General features: G+C 38.9%; 1 protein-coding gene across 5 annotated transcripts in view; it reads right to left on the reverse strand.

Annotated features, from left to right (window-relative positions):
• MACROD2 (mono-ADP ribosylhydrolase 2) overlaps nt 1–21,477 on the reverse strand; it is a 2,109,916-nt gene that overhangs the window by 82,647 nt on the left and 2,005,792 nt on the right. For all 5 annotated transcript variants that reach the window (XM_065522745.2, XM_045364082.2, XM_005568324.4 and 2 more), the window contains one exon: nt 6,480–6,557. In XM_065522745.2, coding sequence (XP_065378817.1) covers nt 6,480–6,557 — 78 coding nt within the window. The remainder of the gene's footprint in view (nt 1–6,479; nt 6,558–21,477) is intronic.

A 21,477-nucleotide genomic window follows, 5' to 3' on the forward strand; every position in this document is an offset into this window, starting at 1 on the left:
ACTTGGTTCCATTTTCCCCCTCACTTTCAGGCACCCCAATCAGACGTAGATTTGGTCTTTTTACATAATCCCATACTTCTTGCAGGCTTTGTTCATTTCTTTTTCTTCTTTGTTCTTTTGGTTTCTCTTCTCGCTTCATTTCATTCATTTGATCCTCAATCGCTGATACTCTTTCTTCCAGTTGATCGAGTTGGTTACTGAAGCTTGTGCATTTGTCACGTATTTCTCGTGTCATGGTTTTCATCTCTTTCATTTCGTTTATGAACTTCTCTGCATTAATTACTCTAGCCATCAATTCTTCCACTTTTTTTTCAAGATTTTTAGTTTCTTTGCGCTGGGTACGTAATTCCTCCTTTAGCTCTGAGAAATTTGATGGACTGAAGCCTTCTTCTCTCATCTCGTCAAAGTCATTCTCCGTCCAGCTTTGATCCGTTGCTGGCGATGAGCTGCGCTCCTTTGCCGGGGGAGATGCGCTCTTATTTTTTGAATTTCCAGCTTTTCTGCCCTGCTTTTTCCCCATCTTTGTGGTTTTATCTGCCTCTGGTCTTTGATGATGGTGATGTACTGATGGGGTTTTGGTGTAGGTGTCCTTCCTGTTTGATAGTTTTCCTTCTAACAGTCAGGACCCTCAGCTGTAGGTCTGTTGGAGATTGCTTGAGGTCCACTCCAGACCCAGTTTGCCTGGGTATCAGCAGCAGAGGCTGCAGAAGATAGAATATTTCTGAACAGCGAGTGTACCTGTCTGATTCTTGCTTTGGAAGCTTCCTCTCAGGGGTGTACTCCACCCTGTGAGGTGTGGGGTGTCAGACTGCCCCTAGTGGGGGATGTCTCCCAGTTAGGCTACTCAGGGGTCAGGGACCCACTTGAGCAGGGAGTCTGTCCCTTCTCCGATCTCAGCCTCCGTGTTGGGAGATCCACTGCTCTCTTCAAAGCTGTCAGACAGAGTCGTTTGCGTCTGCAGAGGTTTCGGCTGTGTTTGTTATTGCCCTGTCCCCAGAGGTGGAGTTTACAGAGACAGGCAGGTTTCCTTGAGCTGCTGTGAGCTCCACCCACTTCGAGCTTCCCAGCAGCTTTGTTTACCAACTTAAGCCTCAGCAATGGCGGGCGCCCCTCCCCCAGCCTTGGTGCTGCCTTGCCGGTAGATCACAGACTGCTGTGCTAGCAATGAGGGAGGCTCCGGGGGTGTGGGACCCTCCCGGCCAGGTGTGGGATATGATCTCCTGGTGTGCCTGTTTGCTTAAAGCGCAGTATTGGGGTGGGAGTTACCCGATTTTCCAGGTGTTGTGTGTCTCAGTTCCCCTGGCTAGGAAAAGGGATTCCCTTCCCCCTTGCGCTTCCCAGGTGAGGCAATGCCTCGCCCTGCTTCAGCTCTCGCTGGTCGGGCTGCAGCAGCTGACCAGCACCGATCGTCCGGCACTCCCCAGTGAGATGAACCCAGTACCTCAGTTGAAAATGCAGAAATCACCGGTCTTCTGTGTCGCTCGCGCTGGGAGTTGGAGACTGGAGCTGTTCCTATTCGGCCATCTTGCTCCCGACCACACTGACACATTTTTAATCACCTTTACTTCAAATATTTTTTCTGTCCCTTCCTCCCACATTCACCCTCAGAGATTCACATTCATGTACATTGTAATTACAACCACCCTTCAAGATGTCTCATAGCTCATGGATGCTCTTTTTTCCCTTGGTCACTTACTCTATTTGGATGGCTTCTATTGCTACATGTTCAAATTCCTTAACCTTTTCTTCTATAGTATCTAATCTGCCACTGTTCTCATCAAGTATAATTTTTAATTCAGGCACTGTGTTTTGAATTCCTTGAAATTCAATTTGGATCTTTCTATAACTTATTTGTCTCGAATTAACATGGTCAGTCCTAATTTTAACTTCGTAAGTACATGGAATACAGTTATAACAACTTTTAACATGCCCTTTCATATTAACTCTATCATCTGCATCATTTATGAGTTGAGTTCCATTTATGGACTTTTCTTTTCCTGTGCGTCATACTTTCCTGATTCCTGTCAAGAACTATGAAGACTCTGAGATTTTACCCTGCTTGAGCCACAATTCCATGGATGCTGACAGAAGACAAAGACTTCTGGGTCAAAGATAAAGAACAGTTTAGGCCGGGCGCGGTGGCTCAAGCCTGTAATCCCAGCACTTTGGGAGGCCGAGACAGGCGGATCACGAGGTCAGGAGATCGAGACCATCCTGGCTAACACGGTGAAACCCCGTCTCTATTAAGAAATACAAAAAACTAGCCGGGCGAGGTGGCGGGCGCCTGTAGTCCCAGCTACTCGGGAGGCTGAGGCCGGAGAATGGTGTAAACCCGGGAGGCGGAGCTTGCAGTGAGCTGAGATCCGGCCACTGCACTCCAGCCTGGGTGACAGAGCGAGACTCTGTCTCAAAAAAAAAAAAAAAAAAAGAACAGTTTATTATTCAGAGAAATCACAGAAACCAGAGTATTAGTGTCTGTTCTCTGAGTCCTGATTCCCACATGGTGCCATAGGTGGACCAGCTGATTCCTGCACACTCAGTGGGTGATATCATAGGGGAGGAATCTTGAACTTAGAGAATGTATTAGTCTATTTTCATGCTTCTATGAAGAAATACCCAAGACTGGGTAATTTATAAAGAAAAGAAGTTTAATGGACTCACAGTTCCATATGGCTAGGGAGGCCTCATAATCATAGTGGAAGGCAAGGGAGGTGCAACTGCATGTCTTACATGGTGGCAGGCAAGAGAGTGTGTGAAGGGAAACTCCCCTTTATGAAACTATCATATCTCGTGAGGCTTCTTCACTATCATGAGAACAGCATGGGAAAGCCCACCCCCGTGATTCAATTACCCCCCACAGGGTCCCTCCCACAACACGTGTGGATTATGGGAGCTACAATTCAAGATGAGATTTGGGTGGGGAGACAACCAAACCGTATCAGAGAATCTCAAGACTCTCTCAACCTTTTAAAATGCACAATAAGTATGTATGCTCTTTAATTTGAAGAGAAACATGATCCTTTTCAAAGACAGAAGCAGTGCCTCTGCTCAAAAAATATGCAGAAATATGAAAGACTCATGGAGAGTTGTCTTGCAATACTTCTTTGCATGCCTGGTAATTTTGTTGATTTTACTTTATTGGGTATGAGATATATTTATAATTTTTATAAATATTTTTGAGCGTCATTCTAAAATGCAGTTAAGTTACTCAAGAGATATTCTGATCCTTTCAAGTCTCACTTTTAAGCTCTACTGGGGAGGACAGGAGAAGCAGTTAGTCTATTGCCTGTTTTGCTCCACTACTAAGGCAAAAACCTTCTGAGTTCTTTATGAATGTTTAGGCTTTCCAGCCTGGCTGGTGTGAACAGGCACTTCTTCTAGCCCTGCATAAGCTCCAGGTATTACTCTCTCAGATCTTTTTTAGTGTTCCTACCCAGTTGAAGACTGAGGGGTTCCTTCTGTAGACCTCTGAGCATTCCCTCTGTGGAGCTCTCTTCTCTGTAGAAAGCTACCTTGCAAACATTAGCTACCTTGGCCTCCCAGGACTCTCACCTCTGTCTCCTCAATGTGGAGAGTTTGCTGGGCTCCCTCTGGGTTCCTCCTCTCTGCACCACAGCCTGGAAACTCTCCAGGCAGCCAGCTGGGCAATTACAGGGCTCACCTCATTTCCTAACTCTCAGGGGCCACTGAGACAAAGTTTCAACACTAATTGGTACTTTTACTCTTCATTTAATGGAAAAACATTTGAACACTTAAAATTAATTTACCTCATTCCAATAAATGCCATTATTGTGGTATATTTTAAGGTTATGTATATCTTAACTCCATAAGACATTACTGTCAGTATTGATTTATACCATCAATATTTATCTAGACTTATCCAATAATTACCATTTACCTTGCTCTTAATTCCTTCCTTTATCTTTGGCCTTCTGTTTGGGATTAATAGCTTTCTACTTGCAGAACACCAGAATTCTCTGGTGATGAACTGTGCCTTTCTTTTTGGTCCAAAATGTCCTTCATTTACCTTTATTTTTGAAACATACTATTCCCCTGGGTTTAGAATTCTTGGTTCACAGCTACTTTGTTGTATTATCTTCTTATTTTCATTATCCATATTGAAAAGTCAGCTATCAGTCCAAGAGCTTGAAGATAGATTTTAGATGTTTTGTTTCTCTTTGGTTTTCAGGAATTTTACTATGATGGGTCTTGTTGTGGATTTATTTATTTATATTATTTGTAATATTTATATTTCTGTATATTATTTATTTATTTACTATGATGGGCCTGGTTGTGGATTTATTTATTTATATTTATTCTGCTTGGAGTTCAAAGGGCTTTTGGAACATTTGGCTCTGATGTCCTTCATCAACATGGGAAATTTCTCACCACATTCTTCAACTATTGCTTCTGCCCAATTGTCTCCCTCCTTCCTGTCTGGGACTCCAACTGTACTTGTGATAGACTTTGTCATAAGATCCTTAATATCTTTTTCCCTTTCTTTAGTGTTTGCCATCCTTTTTCCCCTACTATTTTTGTTTATTTTGGGTACATTCTGACCTAACTTCTAGTTCAGGAATCTTCTTTCAGCTGTGTCTAATATGTTGTTCAATCATAAATTCATTCATTGAATTCTTAATTTCAGTTACAGCATCATTTACTTCTAGACTCTTTTATTGCAAAATTTATTTTGTTTTGAATTCCTAGTTCTCAGCTAAAATTTCCAATCTTATCTTTATCTCCTTATACATACTCAGCATAATTATCTTATACTTTGTGTTTATAACTCTAATATTTTCAGCTCATATGAACTTACTTCTCTTGCCTTATTGTTTTGTTTTTCATGTTACCCCTTTTCCCTCATTTTTGGGGGTATTTTTTATGTGTGTGCAGGACATGATATTTTGCAAATTATTTACATAAATGATTTGAAGCCTATAACACTCTTTTTCACTCCTGGTAAATATTTTACATTTGCTTTTCTTAGATGCCTAAGGGGACTAGCAATCTGGGCTGGTCTTAATTAATGTGGGGATTGAGATGATTTGAAGCTGGGCAGCAGTCCAAGGCCAATCTACTGCTCATTCATTCTTCCTGCTAGGATACATATCTTTGGGGTTTCAACCCCAAAACAGAGAGTTGATCAGGAGCCATAGCCTTTTTCAGCAACGGAGCTCCAGACACCTTCTGTAGAATCAGCAAATGCCCTAAGGTAAAAAGAGTTTCAAATTCTGGGCTAACATATCTGGAGATTCATTGCTTCCCAGAACTTAGCTTTACAGTTCTTCAGTATCTTATTAGCTCACTGATGCCTTTAAATAGTCTCTTTCTCTCCATATGTATATGTATAATATATAATACATAAATATATGTATTTTTTGTTAGTTGTCTTCAGTAGGAGAAATGGTCTAAGTTAGACTTTCATTATTGAATGTTAGTCTCTCCTTTTTCTCATTTTCAAACAACACATACTATACATTTCAAAGTTAAAGACATATATTTAGGTAAGGCATTTTGATCCTAATTTTGAATAGTTATTTCAAAATTATTTGATAGAACATAATTATGTCAACATTTTCATACATTTAATTAGTCTCTTACCATATAGTCCCTTTCAAATGTGCCTTCCTCAGTCTTGAGTTTTGTCTTCCTTTCTATATTTATTGTTTTTGCTCAGGCCTTCTGTTAGTTTATTCAGAAAGGATAACAAGGTGGCATATTTTCTTAATCTTTGTATTCCTGAGAAAATATTGCTCTGACTTCATGTATAAATAACGACTTCATTAAATATGGAAACTGTGCCCTTTAGAGCTCTGGAAACTGTGACTCTATTTTCTTCTAGCTTTTAGGGTTGTGGAAGAAGAAAGTTAAGGCTAATCTGATTCTGGTGGTTTTAATTACTACCTGATTTTGACTATGCTTAAAAAGCCTTTATCATTTATCTTCAGAAATTCCATGAAGCTATGCAGATGTCTGTTATGAGTTTTTCCTTTGCCTATAAATATAATGTGTACTGTCATGTTTTGGGTGGAAGAACTGGTTTACATCAGGACATTTTTTTTCTGTTATTTTTCTAAAGATTGTTTCATTTCTGTTTGTTCTATATTCCCTTCTTAATATCCCAAGAATATGTGGATTTAATCCCCTGCATGTATTCTCCATGTTTTTCAATGAAATATTTATTCTCATTGTTATAACACATTCATCTCAGTGTTTGCAAACCCAGTGCTTATAGAATTCAGGCAAGTAACAATAAACAAAATAAATGAAGCCAGCCTGGCACAAAAGTAATGAGTGATGAGGATTCTGGAAAGCAAAAGTGTCATCTAAAGATGGCAGCTACTGATCAACTGGTATTCAGTGCTAATAAAGTGTTATTGGAATTCAATATTTTTCCAGAAAAATTCAAGTCTGTGGGGTTTTTTTTCCTATTTCACAGCAGAAGAAAAGAAAAGCTAATAAAGGATTTCACAACTTACCATCAGGATGATCTTGGTCACACACAGAATGATCTGTCACTTCGCCGCCTTTTGTAATATTGTCATCCTTTGCAGAATCTAACAACCACCAAGCAAAACCTTTAGTCAGCATTTTAAAATTGGAAATAGAGCAGCTTTCAGCACTAACATGATAGACTTATGTTTGAGGAAAAATAGAATTTACTACTTTAAAAAATAACCGCAAATACATATGTTTGCCAATAAATAGGCGCCTCCCCACCCCCCCGCCCCGCCCCCGTACTATGTGAGATATCTGCTCAAAGCTTACAAAGGCAGAGGTGTAGCTAGCTGGGATATCTTTTTGCAACAAATAAGAAAATAAAAGCAATCTTTTTGCATCAGGGAATGTCTTAGAACTGTAGGAAAGGATATAAAAGGAAGGCAAAATAGAGAAGATTAAAGGACTATCTAATTTTAATGTTCTTAATGCTTCCATTACTGTGGTTGCTCACCTATGGGAGTCTTGAGTCCTTGAAAAAGTCAGATACAGAACCTTGAAATCCAGTGGTAATTAAGTTCATCTTCCTCGGAAACCATAACAGTAGAACAATAGCATAGAAGGAATGCAGACCTTCTGGTCTCTGCAAGGTCATTCCCTCCCTCGTTTAGCACATTTAAACATGGAATCATTGTACACTTATTATTATTATTTTTTTGTTATAGGATGTGGTTACAGGAAAAAAACATGGCTAAAAGGATTCCGTGACTATGGGCTATTGCAAAACTACAAAGGGCTCCTTGCTGAATATTTAGGTCTCCCTGGAGGCTGTTTAAAAAAGCATTGGAATGATCCTGTGAATGGATCAACAGGAAGACAGCAAGTAGATCTCTCATTCATTTTCCAAACATTTAATAATGGCCAAGTATATGCCAGACACTTTTTTTAGAAAGAGTCTCTGTTACCCAGGCTGGATGCAGTGCTGCAACTGTAGCTCACTGCAACCTCAAACTTCTGGGCTGAAGTGATCCTCCTGTTCCAGCCTCTGTAGTAGCTAGGACCATAGGCATAGGCCACCATGCCCACTTAGTTTTCTAATTTTTTGTATAGGCAGGATTTTGTAATTTTGCCCAAACTGGTCTTGAACTCCTGGCCTCAAAGGATCCTCCTGCCTCATTCTCCCAAAGTGCTGGGATTATAGGTGTGAGCCATCACACCTCACTAAACTTGATGGTGGGGAGCCAACAGGAAACAAAACACCAAATCTCTGCCCTCATGGAGCTTATAGTCTAGTAGATATTTTTCATGCTGCTGTAAGGAAAGCAATCCAAAGATATCTAAAAGTCATAAGCTAATCCTGTAAGCATGTGGCCATGGAGAAAGCTGGGGGTGGTACACCAACACCTTGATTACTTACAAATGGATTCTCTACTGAATTTGTGTCTCTTGGTTGAGTTTTAACTCCCTAACAGAGCTGAATCAGATGGAGTCTAAAACAAACTATTCTTTGTTTGTTTCCTTTTCCTCCCTCCCTCTGTCTCTCTCCACTCATTTCCTCTCAAAATTAGGAGATAGCTTTAAACAACATGGTTTGGAATATTATGAGAAAGTTTGTTTCTTGAACCTGCCACAAGCAACATTTGATGGACAAGTGAGAAACCTGGGTAGTTAACATATGATTCAAATTTAATAACCAGTGAAGCAAGTATTAATATATACCCGAAGTGTGTGGCTTTAATTAACTGCAAATAATTCCCCCAAGGCAAATGTTTAATTATCTGCACTGCTTCTTATTTCTTTCTGAGACTGACAATAAGTCTGAAAGTCCAAATTTGGAAGCAAAACTGAGCACAGACACATTTGCCAAACTGTTATGTAACTTATGTCAAATTGTTTTAAACCAGCTCCCATTAAAAAATGCTCTTTTAATTTCGGAGCTAAGATGCCAATTGAAAAAAAATTTTTGAATATTTTTCTCACATGAACACTAAAAATATACAATGATTTAAAAAGGTATTATATAGATCAGGCTAAATTTTAAATTTGAAAGTGTTTTAGTTTTAGTTGTTTACTAAAAATGATATTATTTGATATTTTGTCTTGTCCAACATTAATTTCTCTCAACATCAATGTTATAGAATTATCCAAGATTTTGTATTTAGTTAAAATTTATTCATTTACACTGAACAATAATTCATTGTTGTTAATCATAATGTGACATAAACATTATGATTCTGCACCAAATATCACATAAGAAATGTCTCTTCAATGGTGATTTACATTGAGTTTACAAGTTTATGATCTAATGAGTTACATAAGATGGGTGAAAGCATTTGAAAAATTACTCACCAGACTGTATCTGTTTTATCACCAAAATCTGTGTCTTTAGCAAATAAATTATCTTTGTAATTTCAATATTCTTGGGGAGTTGCTTTAACATTATTGAGGCACCTTCTGATATGTTTCCATATAATGCATTTCATTGCATCCAAGATACCATCAGTTGTTCTTTGCACTATTATTTTATGTAGTATAACACATTATCAGTTCTAAGAGAAGTCCTGACTTTAGAAATAAAATATATGAAAGAATATGCATTTTAGAAAAATGCCGTTTTAGTATATTCGATGTGTGCACACAAATATACATGTCTTTATGTGATGACAAGGATTTCATATCAGCATGACCCACCACCAAACCCACAAGCTCACTGTCATGTATGTGAGACTTTTCTCCAGAAATGGTTCTACCTCCACACACATCAATAAAGTAGGAGGAAAAGTACTATATAACCTCATGACAATATTCACAAATAAGCAGGTACCTATGGAAGATGGTTTCCACCAAAGTTACTTTATTTATAGGGATCTCAGAATTTCTAGTCTCATAACCTTTAGCAGGCTTAGATTTGATTCTGTATCTTTTACATCATGGATTTCATTACATTACATTTAGTTGTAGGTTTGAAGTGGTAGTGCAGCTTTTCTGCTTAGGGGGTGATGAAAGCTGCACTGGATAGGTACATGAAATCCTTACTCATAATGATGGAGAAAGAAAATATATATATTCATGATCTGAATATTTGTGTCCCCCTAAAATTCCTAAGCTGAAATTCTAACTGCCAAGGTGATGGCATTAGGGGGTGGGGCCTTAGGAAGGTGATTAGATCATAAAAGTGGAGCCTTCATGAATGAGATTAGTACCCTTAAGAAAAAGATTTAAAAAGGTCCCAGAGAGTCCCCTTACCCTTTCCACTATGTGAGGACACAGTTAGAAGGCACCATCTATGAACCAGAAAGTGAGTTCTCACCAGATACTGAATCCTCTGGTGCCTTGATCTTTGACTTCCCAGTCTCCAGAACTGTAAGAAATGAATTGCTGTTGCCTATAAGCCACCCAGTTAATGCTATTTTGTTGTAGGAGCCTGGACTAAGACACCAGTGTATATGGCCACTAAAATAACTTATTATTTCTATGTAAGTTCTGTAAACTACACGAAAAATGTAGTTGCATATAGTAAACTCTTGCAGCCCCTTGGATTTGCATTTTATTTAATTCTAAAAGTTATCATTTGGTAATGTTCAAAAACGTGTAAAATAGTTATCACCTAATTCTGAGATTCAGTCAATGTTATTTTAATAACAGAGAACTGGAATTAAATTTATATGTAGCTTCTGACTTTCAAAATCTTTAAGGTCAATGTCATATTTAAAGAATTTTTTCAAATGCAAATATTAAATCAAATATTCAAGCCAAAGGGCTGTAGATAGATGTGCTTTTAAGATTAACCAGAATAAAAAAGAAACACTTTCATAAATTAAAAAAGAAAAAGCCCTCACTTAGAAAGTTGAAAAGGTTTAAAGGAATATTTAAAATAGATTAAAATAAAATGAAAAACCTCATAAAACAGAAATTCTGAAAAGTAGGTCACTTTCAATGCAGTTAATTACACATATCTACATGGAATATTACATGTATGGATTTAAGCTGTGGCGAAAGATGATGAAACTATTGAATTTTTAACAAAAATATCTTAACTGTAAGTGAAAATAAATACTATCTCTATCTAAGATGTCCCTTTAGAACAAAAGTTCTTAACCCTCAGGGATCCCTGGGTATGCTATATGTGTCTACCAATCCTTTTGAAAAGATATGCAAAATGTGTGTATATGTTTGTATTTCTGGCAGAAGATAGCATCCACCATATTAGCTCTATGAACCCACCAAGGTTAAAAATAATTTAAAATGTGTACCTCAATGCCAGTGATACTGCCATTTTACAAAAGATTTTCCAGACCATTTTGAGAAATTAGCTACTGAGCTTGATTCCTGCTCCATGAATTAATCAATGATGGCAAATCTTGAATTCTTAAGGTAGATGTGATTTGAGAAAATAGCCAACAAATATAGAGATGTGTTAAATAAATGAGAGGGATAATCCAACTGGCAAAAAACCATGTTGCATCAAAATTAGAGGTGATTATAAAGTATAAAACTGACTGCATGATTAACTGTCTTTGAAGATAACTATTCAAGCTACGTGGTCTAAAAAATGCACCGAGTAAGAGAGGAAGCCCCTGACTATTATTCAGAGTGATGATAGGAGGTCATTTTGGTATAGAAGTTCTAATGGGTCTGAACAAAAAAAATTGCTATACACAAAAACCGAAACATAAAATAGTCTTTCTCTGTAATGCGTAAATGTCTACACATGAGTACCAGAGCTTGATGCAAAAATTGCACAGAAACACCATCACCTGGATTTTATTTGATTCTTGTTAACTGATTTGATTATACCATGCAAAACATTTATCCTGGCCTGCTGGTTAGAATCTCTGGCTTATTATGTGAAGCAATTAGGACAAAGTAATTTTTCCTCCATCTGAACCAGGTGCTTTTCTAAATAAATGAGAGTCTCCCCAGTCGATAATGTTCTTACTGAAACTTTGCGGCGGCTATTCTTTTATATAGGAAAAAACTATCCTGCAACACATTCCCAGACTATTCTGATGCTGATGATCTGAACTGGGCTTGGTCCCAGTGAAGCTGGATAAACAAGGCTGAACTATATTTACCTGAAAAGTAACAGGGCCCATAGACAGGACAATGCTCAGGGCATCAGGAGACCCAAATGAGCTGTAGTTGGTCATTTGTCTTCATTATGGTCTCATTAACCTCCATTAAAAGGTGACCAATCATTCCCAGAGTTATGGAATTCAGGGACAGGTTGATATTCCTTATCTGAAATGCTTGGGCCCAGAAGGGCTTCAGATTTTGGGGATCATCACCCTGTGCTAACAGTCTTTGCGACATGGCTAGGAAAACTACCATAATGCATAATGAATTTGATTTCTATTACAAAACACACATTTCAAACAATAAACTTGTGTGAAACAGCTCATTCTTACACTGAAGGTGATATTCTTCTCAAGTTGTTATTGAAAATATGAGCAAATGAGAGATTCAATCATGGGGTTGTGATTCAGAATTTAGAGCTACAAGCTTCGTAACTGTAGGGAAATTCATGCACTTTATATAAGCTCAGTTTCTGCACCTAGGAACTAAAGGTGTTGAGCTGGATAATCTCTTCAAGATACCTTACAAAGCTAATCTGATCTGCTCAAATTATCTCTTTGTTCCAGCAACACTTCTTTGTAAATGTTCCCACTCTTCCCTCATTATCCACCTACCTGAGTTGGGCAGTTCTCACTTAGATTTTTACCATGCACTTACAAAATAAAGGTTGATAGTAAGGGAAGCACTAAGGTGTGCACCAGTGTCACCCTGGCCGTCTTTAAGTCAGCGACTCGACAAAGAATCATCACAATGGAAAACAGAACAGCTGGATATGAAGCCGGTTTGGACCATGATGGAAAAAGAAATGCTTAATTACCCTTTCAATCAAGTTAATTTTTCCCATTTGGCAATGTAAACAAAGGCAAATCTGCTCTTATTTTCAGTTGTCTGTGACTTGGTTGTTTCAGTATCCTTGACCTCCATCCTTCTGATTTTATTCTGATCTTGCCTCCCTCTCTCTTACTAAGCCTCACATCACAGGCTCTCTTGATAACATTAAAAAATAAAATCTTACCAGGCCACGGGCGTGAAAAGTATCTACGTTTCTAAATGTAAATGGGCTGGGAATTCTGTTAAAACATTCATCTATAAATCTGGGAGAGTACAATTGTTTTATTTACACCTTGGCTTAGTTTGATCTGACAATGAAAGGTCATGGTTACTGTACTACCGAAAGAACCTTCTTAGGAAAAATGATAAAGGCTTTTGTGGCCTTAACTCTAAGCCGACAGGCTGGCATCGGGTCATTGCTTCTGACTTATTTTATTTTATGGAGAAGTTGAGGCAGGAGCCAGAATTTCTCTCCAGATTCATAAATGCAGCAACTTCTGGGCTCAGATTGCTTTTAGCCAGACACTTGGAAAGTGTGGCTGAGGGTTGCTGCTGAGATCCAAGAATTTCAAGGACTGAGTCATAACCTACCTTGTTGGCTCAGAACTTGTCTTTTTTTCCAAACATAAAGGCACATGTTTGGAGAGTGAGACAAGCATTTGGGTCCTTTGTGGGAGATACCATGTTGAGCTTCAAAGACCTGTACGACTTCTCCCGAACATCAATTTATTGCTCACACCTAGAAGGATCCACAAACTCATCAGAGTGAGAAAGGACTGAGGCCTCATCAGGGGCCCCCAGTCCCCCATGTGCTTACTTTTTCTGTTTTTTTTTTTCTTTCTTCAATTGTCTCCATGCCATTGAAAATAATTCTGAAATATGGGTGGCTGCAGAGTGGCTCATCGTGTGGATCCCACATCTATTTTACAATCGTTTCTATTACTGGACATTCTAATGAAATCCAATTTGGGGACTTCCTAAAACATTATCAATTGTTGTAGTAAAGGTTCAAAGGCTGGATTCACTCTTCTCCTTCTCTTACTCCTTCCCAACTATCTCCACCTCTGAGATCTAGAGAGGCTAGATCTTTCTAGAGCTAGAGTAGTGAGAACAAAAACAGCCCACGCAAGCTAAGCCTTGTAGCCAACGTGTTCCACCCACCTCCCTGTGGACTACCCCTGAGGTTGGAGCCGATGGTGCCAGTACAGAGGGCATTCTTGTCCTGGATGTACTAGAAGTACCCAGGAATTAATGCCCAGCTCTGGACCCCCCCAAGGATTTGGGAGATAAATACCCCAGCTTCCTCACCCTTCAGGGAGATGTTTCTGAATGCACTCTATACATCTCTTAAAGGAACGGAGCCTCAGTTTTCCTCAGCAGTAACTTGATCATTAATATCCCCCCTAGGGGCTGTCCTCCCTTCCCTGTCCCACTTCCTCACACCTCACCTGTACTTCCTGAGAACACCTCCCAAATAAAAAGTGGGCGCACCTTTTGCACCCACAACCTTGTCTCCAGATTTGCTTTTGGGGATCCGAAACTTAGAAAACCAAGACAGTCCTTCATCTGTCTCCTACCACTTAGTAGCAAATATGAGAACGCTCATCCTATTCTCCTGACTTCTAGCCGGCTGCTCTCTCACTCCACGCTGTCTTTAATTATAGTGTGTTAGGGAAAGTTTCTGCCACCTAATTAGGGCAAGTTGGGAAAAAGGGTTACCATGTTTTGCACTGTATGACCCTAGTAGCTGTGTCACGGATGACTGGTGAGTAATGGGCCCTAAGCAGACACCTCTTGCTCGGCCAACGGACACTAAGGTGGCCTGACATGAGAGCTCCACACACCAGGAGAGAATTAATATTCACTTAACTGTGAAAGGAATTGATCAGCTCTTTGAGTGGATGGCTGCTAGAGCAGTTGCTGAGTCTCTAGAGGAACTGATGGAATGGCTGTTGCCTCCTGGGTGATCTAGTTCATGCGGCTGATGAAATGGTTTCCTCATTCTCTGACTTTCCTGCCAACCAAGCAACTTCAGTGTGTATCACTTTTGTATATCCTGAAATAGTCTAACTCACTTTGTGATTCTTGCAAGTTCATTATCTAACTTTAAAGTGTATATGTACTTTAAAGATTTCTAAAGTGTTTTTTTTTTAACAAATAATACTTTAAGAAGTTTGGACCGGGCGCAGTGGCTCATGCCTGTAACCCCAGCACTTTGGGAGGCTGAGGAGGGCAGATCATGAGGTCGGGAGTTCAAGACCAGCCTGGTCAACATAGTGAAACCCTGCCTCTACTAAAAATATTTTAAAAATTAGCCAGGTTTGGTGAAGGGCGCCTGTAGTCCCAGCTACCTGGGAGGCTGAGACAGGAGAATCACTTGAACCCAGGAGGCGGAGGTTGCAGTGAGCCAGGATCATGCCACTGCACTCTAGCCTGGGTCGACACAGCGAGAGTCCGTCTCAAAAACAAACAAAAAAAAACCAAATATTACTTTAAGAAATTTGGCATTATTCTAGATCCATTTGTAAAAACCACTCACCTTTTTAGTCATTTCAAACTGTACAGTATTCACGAAATTTGTACACAGGCTGAAAGGCATTACGCCAATGAACTTACAGAAAATTAAAGACGAAACAGCCTGGTCACACAAAGTAAAACAGGTTCAGTAAATTTCATTTTCAAATATCATGCTGATGGTAGAAAAAAACCAGGTGACATCTGGTATTACAGGAAATAGGGTGTACAGAGGTATCTGTATGATGTGAACAATGTTTTGTCTCACAAACTAAGAAAAATGTGTTAAAACAAAATACTGTAAACAATGTACAAGAAACTTGAGAAGAATAAGATTAAATTAAAAGTGTTATTTTCAATTTATAGAAGGATTTTATTTTAATCTGCTACTGTTTTAGAGTAGGCTTAACTATGAGTTCTAGAAATTATTATACTAGATTTTCCTAATGCAATGACTATATTGTCAGCTTGGCCTGCCATAACAAAGTACCATAGCCTGAGTGGCTTAACCAACATTTATTCCTCACAGTTCTGGAGGTTGGAAATCTAAGATCAAGGTGCTGGCCAGTTCATTTTCCAGTGAAGGCGCTCTTGCTGGTTTGCAGATGGCCACCTTCTGGCCACAGTCCTGCATAGCCTTTCCTCAGTGTGTGTGCCTGCTTTTTATAAGGACACTAATTCCATCATAGGACCCCACCCTCATAACCTCATCTAGCCTCAACTACTTTCCCAAAGGTCCTATCCCCAAATACCATCACATTGGAGGTTAGGACTTCAACATATGAATTTGTTGGTGGTGGAGGGGACAAACACGAAGTCCATAGCACTGACATATGCATTTGTGCACATGGATACTTGGATGGTTTATTTCCCTTTGAATGTTAGCCATTCAAATTAGTATACCTGCTGCATATCAGAAGAAACCCTCAACATAGATTTGGAAATGGGATTTTACCTAAGTCCAAGGTACTCTTTTTCCATTTCAATTCTCTGGTATCACATTATCATTTGATCCTTAAAATACACCAAATTGTCAGTGTTTGTATAGCAAGGATAAAGTAGTCATGAGGGAATCTGAAGGGATATTCAAAACACTTAATAACTGGTATGGATGTTGGTTAATCAGAATGCACATGTCCACAGTGGTGGGCAAGGCCCTGGAGCCATGCTGGTGTTCTAGGATGGCAGGGAGGTGGCGGGAAGGGTCACTTGCAAGGAGAGGTGTTAAGTCATTGTTTGCCAAACACTATGTAAATGTTTCAGTATTTTAAAAACACTTGCAGCAGGATTAGAGTGTACTGGCAGAATATCAGTTCTCTGTATAGTAGAGAAATATATTGATGAATTTTCCAAATGTAATGAGAGTATTTCATTAACTGTAAGTCTCTGATGCTCTCATATTGATGAAAAGAATAAGAAGTAGCTTTCCCTAGGAGTCTATAATCTAAGGATTGAATAATCCTCAAACACATATTTGTGATAACCTCTTATTTTGTGGTCCTTATCTGATAACGCACCATTGCAAATAGAACCAGCAAAAACTTTGGGATAGTCCTTCTGTGTGGAACACCACATCTCTTTAAGCCAGCATCACATCCCCTGCCTCTCTGGCATAGCCACACCACCCCACTGCTCCCTACATCACTGCAGAGGAAAACTCATGCAATAGGATCAGGCCAACCACGTTGGTAGGTGAAGCTGATGGCCACCATGCTGGGAGATATAAGGGGACCAGAGAAGGCCATCTGTTTCTACGTACCCACCTTGACCCCTCACACTTCCCAGAGGAGCCTTCCTTCCTTGGAGAATTGAAACTTGTTCTGCCTTTTGGGACATTTTAAAAAAATGCAGAGCTCCTTGGAAGGATCCCACTTGTGACATTTGGAGTGATGATTTAACTAGTTGCTAAAGATTAGTCCAAAGTCAGCTGAGAATAGGAGAGGATGGCATTAAGCAGGGACCAAGAGGAAGGGAAGGACCTTAATTAAACAGAGGCCATGAGAGAGCATCAAGGTTATGTATGTTTATGCTCCAACCTAGAGACGTATGAAGTGGATCACTCTAAAGGTAAACCTCTATTTGTTATTTAGGAGAAACACTGTGAGACTGCCAATTAAAGTGCATGTTATTTACATTACTAAAAAATTTCCTAAAAGTTGCATTCATAATTTTTGTAAAAAATTCAAATTCTTAACTTTCTGTTGAATATAAATATACCTACAGTACAAAATTCATAAGTGTGCATGCAGCTTGATGAATTGTCACAAAACGAATACTCCTGCAAAACCAGGACCAGCTCAAGAAATAGAACATGTCTACCATTTTCCTACTTTCTACCCCTTATCCTCCTTTCCAGCCACTACCCTCACTCTAACCATCAGCACTCCAACTCCCAACAGCATCTGTAAGTTGTGCCTGTTTGGGGACTTGACATAAATTGAATTACACATAATCTGTTCTTTTCTGTGTCTTCTTGCTTTTGCACAACATTACGTTTGTGAAATTCATTCATATTTTTGCATGTGAAAGCGGATTTTTAATTGCACTCTGAAGGCTGGCCACATCAGTAGATTCTATGGTAAATCTTTTTTGAAGAGTAAAAATAGTATTCTTTTCTTTTTCAAACATAAAACATTCACTGCTCTCCTATACTCTATCTTCAACTTATGATTTCGTTACTACAGCCACTCTTTTTTTTTTTTTTTTTTTTTTTTTTTTTTTTTTTTTTTGAGACGGAGTCTCGCTCTGTCACCCGGGCTGGAGTGCAGTGGCCGGATCTCAGCTCACTGCAAGCTCCGCCTCCCGGGTTCACGCCATTCTCCTGCCTCAGCCTCCCGAGTAGCTGGGACTACAGGCGCCCGCCACCTCGCCCAGCTAGCTTTTTGTATTTTTTAGTAGAGACGGGGTTTCACCGTGTTAGCCAGGATGGTCTCGATCTCCTGACCTTGTGAACTACAGCCATTCTTAAATGTTAGTGTGCATTAGGAGTAGGATCCCTGGAAGGGCTTGTTAGCATACAGACTATGGGGCCCCAACTCCAGACCTTCAGTTCCTGAAGGTCTGGGGTAGGGACTGAGAATTTGCATGTCTAACAAGTTCCCAGATGACACCCCTGCTGCTGTTCCAGGGAACACTCTTTGAGAGCCATTGCCTTAGCATATACTGAATTTGTATCTATCTGTAGGCATTTCTTTTCTGTGTCTAAGTCATCTTTCATTTAAAGTAGGATTTTTGGAGAAACATCCTCACATGGACTGCCCATGGTTTTCCACTGCAGAGACAGCGGCCTCTAACATGTGATGAGGAAGGATGTGCAGCTCTATGAGTGACAGAATCTGGGAGCTCCCCATCAATATGTGGAGATATAAGAGAAATTTTCAAAGCATCTCTCCTTCACATTAGATTTATTGGGTCTTACTGTTAAAAATCTGAAACTCTTTGGTTGGCATGCATTCAGAAGAAGAAGAGCAAAAACAACAACAACAAATGAACCTGTGGAATCAAGAAAGGCTCAGGTCATATCATTACTGATTGATTGCATCAAACCCTGCAGGCAAGAACTCCTTAAGAATAAAGCTTAAAGACTAAAAGTAATAGACAGTCTCTCCAATACATTCTCCTCAAGCTAAATCCAGACACTGTCCACTCCATTAGCCAGCCACCAGCCACATGTGGCTAGTGAGTATTTGTGTTGTGCTGAGTCCGAATGACACATGCTGTAAGTGTAAAATACACACTGAGTTTCACAGACTTAGCTCATACACATACAAAGAATGTAAAATATTGTATCAATAACTTATTTTTAGGTTTTTTTCTTTCAACTTTTATTATAAGTCCTGGGGTACATGTGCAGTATGTGCAGGTTTGTTACATAGGTAAACATGTGTCATGGTGGTTTGCTGCACAGATCAGCCTATCCCCCTGGTATTAAGTCCAGCATCCATTAGTTATTCTTCCTGATGCATGTATCAATAATTTTTACGTTGACTACATTTTGAAAATATTATATATGGATATAATGGTTAAATAAAACGTATAATTAAAATTATTTTCCTTGTTTTTTTTCTTAATGTGGCTTTTAGAAAATTTAAAACTACATATGTGCTTCTCATTTGTGGTTCACATTTATTTCTACTGGACAGTGCTGTTCTAGATAATTTAAAATTAGCCTGATTTATACAAATAGTTAAATACATGTTTATTTGAAGGGCAGAATTAGGAAGATGGAAAATTATAGCTTGCCAAAGGATCATCCATTAGAAACTAGGAAATCTAATTTGGCTTATAGCGAAGTATCTGCAAATGGTGACAGAAATGACTGGGAAGAAGCCCTAACTAGAGATTGTTCTGAGAAGTAATGGGAGGATGAAAGAGAATGGTACATTTGTAATAGCTACCCAAACTACCTTACACCCGAACAATACCCAGTGGTTGAAAATTTTTGCTTTATGTTGATTGGACCTAAATTTCTTAGTCTGATATTCAGAGTCCTCCATAATCAGGGCTGTACGTCAGCAACAAATTAATGAGTGGGTGATGGATCCATCATTTAAGTCAACTGGGTTTATTCATTGTACCTAAAATAGGTCTTCTGATGTCCTTCTTCTTTTTCCCAACTAGAATAGCTTCCATTTGCACACCCTTCACATCCCAGCCCAAATCTCATATTCTCAACCCACATTTCACAGACAACTCCAAGTAGAGATGCTCCTCAACCCTAAGCTCCTTAGTATGTTTCAGTGTAAGACTTTTTTGATACTTATCATGATCTGTCTGGCTTTCTTTGCTGCCCTGCATCCTAGTTATATGGCCTCAGGTCAGCTGTTATTGCTCTGTGCTTCACTTTCCTCCTTTGTAAAGTGGGATGGTAATTGTATTTATATCACAGATGAGAGTGGAAGGCATGAAAACATGTGCAGTTCTTAGAATAGAAACTGATGTATAATAAGGATTCGATAAATATTAGCTGCTAACATTACTGTTGCTGATATTAGCTATGCAGCACATGTTTGTATATCTCATATTTCCATCGAGATTGTAAATTCCTTGAAAGGCAAGAACTGTATTTTCTTTTCAATATTGCATAATGTCTTAAAAAAGTTAGGACCCAATAAATATCTGTTGATGGCCGTAAGGAATGTCAATAAATTTTAATTGGTACCTCTGTAGGCCATACTGTGTACTAATCACAGGGATAAAATGATGGACAACATAAATACTGTCTCTCCACTCATGAAACCTAAATTCTAGTAGGGGAAGATGGATAGGAGGAAAAGATGCAAAGAACAACAGAAGAAGATTTACATAGTTAGAGACGGCAGTGAGTGTTATAAAGCAACACACAGGGGGCTGAGATGGAAGTTTAGTGGAGGTGGCTTTACCAAAAAGATGACCAGAGAAAGCTGTGTTGAGGCAGAAGCACAATGAGAGGAGTGGGAGAGGTGTAAGGTGAGACTGGAGAGACAGGGAAAGTCTGCAATGGAAAAGTGCAACTAATGGCTATGGTGAGCTATTTGCATTTTACTTGGAGGGAAACCTGAGGGTACTATGGGCATTCAAGAAGGAGTGTGCTGTGATCTGTTTACTTTGCTTTGTCTGGTAACGGTGGTAGACGTTTTACCCAACTTAAGAAATGAAATGATCTTCAAGTGCAATGTATTAATATGAACATGACCTTTGACTTATATAAAGGTTAGCTAATTTATATAGGGTTCAAACATAAACACTTAATCTTGGGCTCATTAAAGCCAGCTATCTGTTTAATACGTGAGTGTGTGAACTCCAAAAATAAAATTAGTTATCTGCCACTAGAAAAAACAGTGAGCAAAGTCATGAATCAGGGTTCTGCCTGGACCTCCATTGTGACATATTCTCAGTTATTAGTTTAGGTAAAGGCCCTGTTGCTTCATAACAGGTGTCAGTTTTGAGGGAATGACTCCAAATATGATTTTGGAATAAGAAAGGGTGTAAATAACGAAAACATAATAAAAATTATAGAGTGAGTCTGCTATAAAACACAGAGCACGCAGAAATCAAAACATACTAGCATTTAGTTCTAGGCATCACTGACTTTAAAAACAGCAGACAACTTGAAACATACTATTTTCCTTGAAAACAGAAATGTTTTTACAAAACCAAGTATTTATCATTCACTTTTTTCCTTGCTGAATTAGCAGACATTAAAAAAAGCCTTAACTTATGTGTATGCGTGTTTCCTTTTTCAGCTCAATTTTTAAATGAAATAAGTTTAAATGAAATACATTTATATGTATTGATGTTTCAATACATATAATATAGACTGATCACATTGGGGTAATTAGCATATCCATCATCTGGAACATTTATCATTTCTTTGTGTTGGGAACATTCAATACACTCCTTCTGGCTATTGAAAACTATAAGGTATATTGTTGTTAACTACATTCATCCTATGATGCTGTAGAATGCTAGAATTTATTTCTCTGATCTAGCTGTAATTTCGTATCCTTTAACAAATCTCTTTCTATCCCTGCCACTTGCCCCTACCCTTTTCAGCCTCTAGTATCCTATTCTACTTTTTACTCCTACAAGATCAACCCTTTTTAGCTTCTGCCTGTGAGTGAAAACACGTGGTGTTTA

The sequence above is a fragment of the Macaca fascicularis genome, chromosome 10 (assembly GCF_037993035.2).
Source record: "Macaca fascicularis isolate 582-1 chromosome 10, T2T-MFA8v1.1".
In the NCBI taxonomy this organism is placed as follows: domain Eukaryota; kingdom Metazoa; phylum Chordata; class Mammalia; order Primates; family Cercopithecidae; genus Macaca; species Macaca fascicularis.